The sequence below is a fragment of the Rhincodon typus genome, unplaced genomic scaffold (genome assembly GCF_021869965.1).
Source record: "Rhincodon typus isolate 14 unplaced genomic scaffold, sRhiTyp1.1 hic_rhity00000880, whole genome shotgun sequence".
In the NCBI taxonomy this organism is placed as follows: Eukaryota; Metazoa; Chordata; class Chondrichthyes; order Orectolobiformes; family Rhincodontidae; genus Rhincodon; species Rhincodon typus.
Genome location: NW_025966518.1, coordinates 32,758 through 40,360, shown reverse-complemented (window position 1 = coordinate 40,360; position 7,603 = coordinate 32,758). Strand labels below are relative to the sequence as shown.

The following is a 7,603-nucleotide window of genomic DNA, read 5'->3' as shown; positions in this document are numbered from 1 at the left end:
CTTGACCTGTCCGTCCTCCCTGGACTGACCTATCCCCTTCCTAACTCCCTACCTACACTCACCTTTACTGGCTCCATCCCCGCCTCTTCGACCTGTCTGTTTCCTCTCCACCTATCCTCTCCTCTATCCCTCTTCTATCCGCCTCCCACTCTCTCCCTATTTATTTCAAAACCCCCTTCCCCTCCCCCTTTTCTGATGAAGGGTCTAGGCCCGAAACGTCAAAAGCCTCTCTGCTCCTATGATGCTGCTTGGCCTGCTGTGTTCATCCAGCCCTGCACCTTGTTGTCTCACATCATGAGGAAGCTTTTGTAAAACACTGGTTCAGCCTCAATTAGAATATTATGTCCAATTCTTGGCAAAGCAATTTAGACAGGGTGTGAAAGCTTCAGAGAAGGTGCCAAAAATGTCAGGGTTCCAGGGATGAGGGCCTTCTAGAAGCTGGGGCTGTCCTACTTGGAGAGGAAAAAATTGCTGGAAGATTTGGTAGAGGTATTCACATCATGACCGTGTCTAGGCAAAGTACATGGAGAGAAGCATTCCCAATGACTTAAGGTTTGAGAACCAGCAGGCATCCATTTAATGTTTTTTAAAAAAAATGTTTTCTTCATGTTGTCCATTTGCTAACACAGCAAGTAGTTAAAATCTGGAACGTATTACCTATGTGTGTGTTGGAGGCAGATTTCAAAAGGGAATTTGATTAACAACTGAAAAGAGAAAATTTACAGAATTCTAGGAATGGGACTAGCCAAGTTACAGAGAACCAGTTTAACTGTTCTGTTTCTCTATCTAGCTGCTGATGGTGTGTAGAAAAGCAACTGTCTTTAGCTTCATTCTCAAATATTCATCGCCCATCACTATTTGCTGGAAGCCAAACATTGAGTTACAGACTATAAGTTAGGATCCAATATAGATAAGGTGCTAATGCTAATTTTGACTGCATATGTTATGCCCTTCTGCAAACTTACTCAGTCATAGAATCATAGGCTAGCTCACCATTGAAAGCAGCTGTTCAGCCTCTTGACCTGTGCATGTCATAGTGTGTTGGAACTCCAGCATGTGGTGTCAAGGTTATCACCTCATTGCTGCTCCATGTGTGGCTAACATTGATTTTTGAGGCTGTTACTTTAAACATTTCAGCAAAGCCTATTACAACATTTTGGAGACTTTATTAGTTAGTAATGTGTCAGTGTGCATTGAGTAGACTGGAATTTTATGGATACTTTGAATATGTCTTGAGTAAATGTGGATGCTATTATAAGCACTTTGCACATTGTTGCTTAACCCTTTTCTAGAATATTCACGTTACTTACATGCACATCTTGACTTGCCGGTGACGGAGTATAACATAGACCTTGACCTTCCTGGAAATTTCAAGGATCACTGGGCCAAGAATCTTCCCTTCCTTATAGAAGACTATGAAGAACAACCAGGATTACAGCCTCACATAAAGTGAGTTTTAACACTACTGTGTAATATTGTCAAGCTATTGATTGTGTTCTTTCTTAGTTAGACTTTTATTAGGATAAAAACAAAATGGTAGTGGAGAATCTCAGCAGATCTGGCAGTATCTGTGGAGAGAGAAACAGATATGTTTTGAAGAAGAGTCACGTCCAACTCGAAGCATTAACTCTGTTGCTTTTTCCACAGATACTGCCAGACCTGTTGACTTTCTCCAGCATTCACTATTTTTAGTTTAGATCTCCAGCACCTGCTACATTATGTTTTATTTGAGACTTATATTGGGTATGTATGATGCTTAAGGATGGAGGCATTTGGAGTAAATGTGGTTAACTATTACAAAAAGGAAACTCTCGTTGAAGAATGGAATGAAAAGTTCAGTGTGGTATTAAATAACGTCAAAGGTATTAAGATACAGGCATTCAGTGTTTGATTATGGCAAAATTAGAAGCTGTGAGCACTGAGGACTTGCAGTTAGGAAGATAAATATAATCCGAAGAACTTGAACACAGTCCATTTAGGAGTTTTTGGACTTCCCATAATTCCTAAATGAAATTAACTAGTGCACAATTAAGTTATGTCAATCCAGAGATCCCAGGTTCTAATTTTGTTAATTAAATACACAAATGATTTTGGGGTCCAAATTTATAAAAGAAAAAATTGTGTATCTTGTTGCTGGAACTTCAGAATGCTGTCGATATTATTGTGAGGTGAATGGAGGGTAAGTAATTTGGTTATGAGAAAAGAAAGTAAAGATGTCTTTTCAAATTACATCAGCATGTGGTGCTCGTTAATTGATCTATTTTGAATACCGTACTTTTGTACTTTTGCATAAACTAAGCTTGATTGCAAATATTTTTAAAATCATAGGGATGTTCTACCTCAGAACTTTGAAAGCTACAACATAGAGGTCCAGGAGCTAATTTGCACTGCAGATCGCTTGGGTTCTCTTATGCAATATGACACACCTGGCTTTCTTCCAAACAGAAGGATACACAGAGGTAAGCTGCAAGATACTGAAGTTGAGGAAACATTTTCAGAACATCCTGACGTGCAGTTTGAGCCATGTTGCGCCCCAGTTGAGTGCTTGAATTTGCTCGCCATGGCAGATTTTGTGCTCATTTTAACAATGCGAGCAGTTGGAGCTGTCATCGGCATTTTTGGCCCTTTGAAATGCTGAACGATTCAACAAGATCATAACTGACCATCATCATCAGATCCATCTTTCCCCATTGTCCCCGTAACTCTTAATTCCCCTAATACCTAAATATCTGTTGGTTTCGGTCTTGAATATGTTCAGTATACTGAACATCTACAACACTTTTCAGTATTTAATACCTAAGATTCACAGCTCTCAGTAAAAGAACATCTTTATTGGTGCACTCAACTATATAAACCAAAGATGCATGGCGATACTTTGTTGGATTAGCATTGCAAGTTTTGACCTAGCTTTATGATATTGCTCAAAAAAGCAAAAACTTTATGGCTATTACTGCATTTGACTGTCCAGTAAACTCCTATTGCAAATTTACTAAAAATTATAAAGAGCAGGAGCAGGCCATTTAGCGCCTCTAGCCTGCTCCGCCATTCAGTAAGGTTGTGACTATTCTAGTTTTGACCTCAACTCTACATTCCCAAAAAAACCTAATGATCTTTACTCCCTTGTTAGTCATGAATCTATCTACCTCTGACATAAAATATTCTGTGACCTGGTCTCCACCATATTCTGCTGAGGAGAGTTCAACAAGGTGGTAAACTTTTGATAGAAAAAAATCTCCTCATCTCAGTCTTCAAAGAGAGGCCCCATATTTTTAACATTTTTAAACCGTGTCCCCCAAGTTCTAGTCTCACTTGATGTAGGAACCAACTTTTCAGTATTCACCCTGCCAAGTCCCCTCAGGGGCTTATGTTTTATGCCTCTAATTTTTTTAAACTCTGGTAGATTTAGGCCCAACCTGTTCACCCTTTTCTCATGGGTTATCCAATTCATCCTAGTAATCAGAATGATGTTGGTGAGGTTAGGGAATATACCACCATTGTGTTTTTATGCTAAAAATGGCTCACCATCAAGCCATCTTTTTTTCTAGAGCCGGCATTCTCTTGCAGTCAGATTGTTGAACAGTGATTTGTGTATGTTATGTCTGTGTGTTTGGACATCTATCCAACTCCAGTAAATAACTGTATGGAATAATGATAGTGAAAATTTCACTGTAACTGTCCCCTTCCATCTATGTAAGATGGATGTGCACAAATTCAATTTGTCCTTTTTAATGTCTGCTGCGTTCATTGCGAGGTTTAGTTTAGGAGGTTAAACCTTAGCTAGAATTTGCAACAGCCTCATACTCCTGCATTTATAGCTATTGACAAGAAAAAACCTGAATATCTGGGTCTAGTCAGTTGCAGGCATTGTCAGAAGGGGTTTTTTTTTAAGGAAGTACTGGCCCTCTAAAATGACCGCTTGCCAGATCTCATACCAGACTAACTCGCCATCACTGACTGGTCTCGATAGTTATTGTTGTTCATGATCATGTCAGTGGGGTCAAAGCCATCTGCTCATCATTCCACAGGTTGAATTGATGCTTGAGGTATTACCAGTGGAGAATTTCATTGATCAGGTGGCCCACATGCCCTACCATCTCAACATCTGCCCTCTCTCTTCTGTCAACCCTGCCACCTTTGCATGAAGCCCCTCACTGAGCAGAACACACATTGAAATATATAGAAGAATAGTCAAATCTTTGTTTTAAAGAAAATAGTTTACAGTGTCTTACTTCATTATACCCTAATACACAATGTCATACTGTGTAGTTTGTGAACAGAATATTTTTGCTACACCCATTTATCTGATCATTTTTGTCTGGTTGTGTTTCTAACCATCCATTTTTCCAGTAACATTGTTTATACTGGTACACTGTTTTGTTAAATCCCTGTCTCTAAGACCTTTGACTTATTTTCTGTATTAGTCATAATACCCATAAGTCAAAAAAGACTAATATTTTGCATAAAAGTGTGTATACTTCTAAAAGTATATATTTTTTCTATTGGATTTTACACTGTGGTTTTTTGATCAAAGGTCTGACATCTGAACTCAACCTGTTCTGTTTTTTAATTCTGTGCAGTTAATAATCCTCCATTAAATGAAAGCAGAGAGAATATCATTTCTGGTTTACTGTAATAATATTGTTCTATACAGTTATTTACTGTGGACGTATGCCCATTGAATGTTGTAGTGACAGCAGTTGTTCTTGCTGTTGCATCATCACTAATCACTGAAACCCGGAATATAATGGAGAATGCATGGTGATGTCTATCTGCACTCCCAGGCTTGATCAACTTGTGACACATTAGTTGATCTCAACTTGGGTAACTGCATTTGTGACTCTGGACAAAGAAGGTAGAGTGAAAGAAATCATTGGATTCCCAACTTGCTTGAAAATAATCATTGATAAAATGCATAGATGATGGATTAAAATTGAGCTTGAATGTTAGGGCTTCTAATTTACAACTCTTCTTGTGTCTCTGCAGCTATGGGGCTTGCAACATTAGAAATTATGCAAGTTGTACAACGAGCATGGTCAAATTCAAAAATTCGTGTGAGTGGCAAAACCAGACTAATGCAGTGGAAGGACATGTTTGATATTGCTGTGAAATGGAGAAGGTAATGGTATAAAGTGGTGAAAGGATTCCAACTGAAAACGGACTTAAACCTGTGTATTCCATTCAACCACAGCATAATTCAGTATTTTCTCAATTCCTGCAGCAAAATAAATCTGCACCTAATAATTATAGCTGTGATCCATGCTAAAATCTAAAGATGAATACAGTGGCTGAATTTAGTGATGTGTTATCAGGATATTGGCCAATTTTGGCATGAAATGTCACAATTCATAGTACAAGCTCGATCCTTTGACAGTGCCAATGATTTATTGTTGGTTAACAAAAAATGATATTCTGTTGGTTTGTCTAAGGAAAATCATCTTTTAGCCTTTTTATTTTTCAGTGCTGTGCTTCTTGCAGCAGTAAGGCCAGGATTTGGATTATATCTTGGGATGTAAGTGCACTTTTGGAGGTTTTGAAAATAAAGTTTGCCAAAATTAATGCAAACTTCCCTTAAAATGTTTCCCACTGATAACACATTCTATAAAGCTGCAGAATGGTTTCGCTGACATTTCTGTCATGGCCCTGTTTGTGGATAGTAGCCTCAGCCAGAAAGTTCAGAATTCCTATGATCTGCCATGTTAGCAAATGTAAAATGTGGTAGCTACATGGGTTCAGTGAGGAAAGACATCGATAAATTGTTTGGTACAGTAGAAACATAGAAAAATATTTCCTGAGTTCCTGCTGCATATTGCTGTTGAGTGATACATGAGGTTAAAATCTGTGGATGTTGGCTGAGGACCTGATTTGTGTTTTGATGTAACAATTTTCATGGAACAATAATCTATTAGCATGCTACCCATTCTCTCAAATGAAGAATAATATTTGTTTGAAGATACTGGTGTCCACGCTATCTTGCATTGCAGCAGATATTGTTTTCAGGAGATGATGAGTAATGTAATTTCATTGCTATCCCAAGGAACCTAAGTAACTGCCATCACCAGGTTCATTTGTTTCCAATATAACATTGCTTTAATGCTGTCTTTTCCTAAATTTCTTTCAACTTAAAGGTTATGTTGAAATCCAAATCATACTTGGTTCATGCTAGGAATTCTTCAATCCCTTATTTTTATTGCCAATTGGATAGCACTTTTGTATTTATACAAAGAGAAACTATCTTCTGCTGGTGTGGCAGCTGCCATTAGTCAATTTGGCACTCATCATCGCTATAAAGAGCTCCAGCAAAACTGGCAGTATTGAAGTTTTGCTAAGCAGTTCACTTCTGGAGTGATGTTTGTTGTATCAGCTAATTCAGTCTTTCTTTGTGTTTAACCATAGAATTGCAGATCCTGATCAACCAGTGCTATGGTTAGACCAGATGCCAGCTCAGAGTTTGAGCCGAGGCTTCAATAATCATATAAACCTCATCAGGTAAATCTTAACTTTGATAAACAACTAAAATCAATTGCTTCAAGTCATGGAAGTTTTGCACTGTGTTTGATAATTGCTAATTCACTTTATTTTTTCTGTCACCTATTTTGGTTTTATTTTCCAAATGAAAATTGAATTCCTCACCCTGATCTCATTCTCACCTACATCTGGCATGTAAAGTTAAAGCAAAGACCACTTGGTTTAACAATAAAAAGGTTTCCCATTCGTAGAGATCTTGTGGAAAAATATCTTGCATTGATATAGTACCATTCATCACCTTAGGATATGCCAAAATGTTTCACAGCCAATTAAATATTTTGGAGTGTATTCATTGATACAGTACTGGGAAGGTGTTGTCAATCTGAGCACTGCAGGTTTCCAAAACAGCAGTGAAACAAGTGACCAGACTGTTCGTGATATTCATTAAAGGGGAGCTGCTCAGCACTTTTACATTCTCCTGACAAAGCAGCTGGAATCTCTGCTTACCATCACATCCAAAGGGTACCACCTTCAACAATGGAAGAGCCTCTGGATCAGGGCTTGACCCCTCAATTCTCTGACTCAAATGAGACTGCTCCCATTGAGCCAAGGTCAGTGCTTCATCCGGAGTTTACCCTAGGGAAGTGCCATTTTTTTCCAGTCATGTTTCACTTAGTGAATTTCAGGACTCTAGAATATTCCTCTGAGGTCTGCGCAAGAGGAGAAAGAAATTTTCGGAATGCAGTTGACAATGGGAACAAATGAAGTAAACGTACAACTTGTTGTGAGTGTGGAGAGATGTTAATTGTTGAAACTTTACATGCTGCAGCTCTCTGTGGGCTTGAAAATGGGCTGACTTGTGATATATTTACCTTCTCTCCCACTTTATACCTTAATTTATTAATCTTGTGTGCTTGTGTTGGAGGAGCTGGTGGAACGAGGGTGGGTGGATGTGTTATTGTTCATGGAAAAGAAACATTGAAGTGCTGTTCTTTTGAGCAATCTGTTGCTGTAGCTTCTGTGTTCACTAAAAGAAAATCTCCTGACTCTGACATTTGGGTCACGTACACACCACAGTTATGACCCTTAGATAACAAGGTGTAGAGCTGGATCAACACAGCAGGCCAAGCAGCATCAG

General features: G+C 38.5%; 1 protein-coding gene across 1 annotated transcript; it reads left to right on the top strand.

Moving 5' to 3' along the window:
- Window positions 1–1,292: 1,292 nt before the first annotated feature.
- Window positions 1,293–7,584, top strand: LOC125481105 (tetratricopeptide repeat protein 13-like; the record flags this gene model as incomplete). The annotated part of the gene is made up of 4 exons (XM_048592247.1): window positions 1,293–1,449; window positions 2,329–2,459; window positions 4,984–5,116; window positions 6,394–7,584. Coding segments are annotated over 4 exons (518 nt in total), but the record flags the coding sequence as incomplete, so codon positions are not given.
- Window positions 7,585–7,603: the final 19 nt, after the last annotated feature.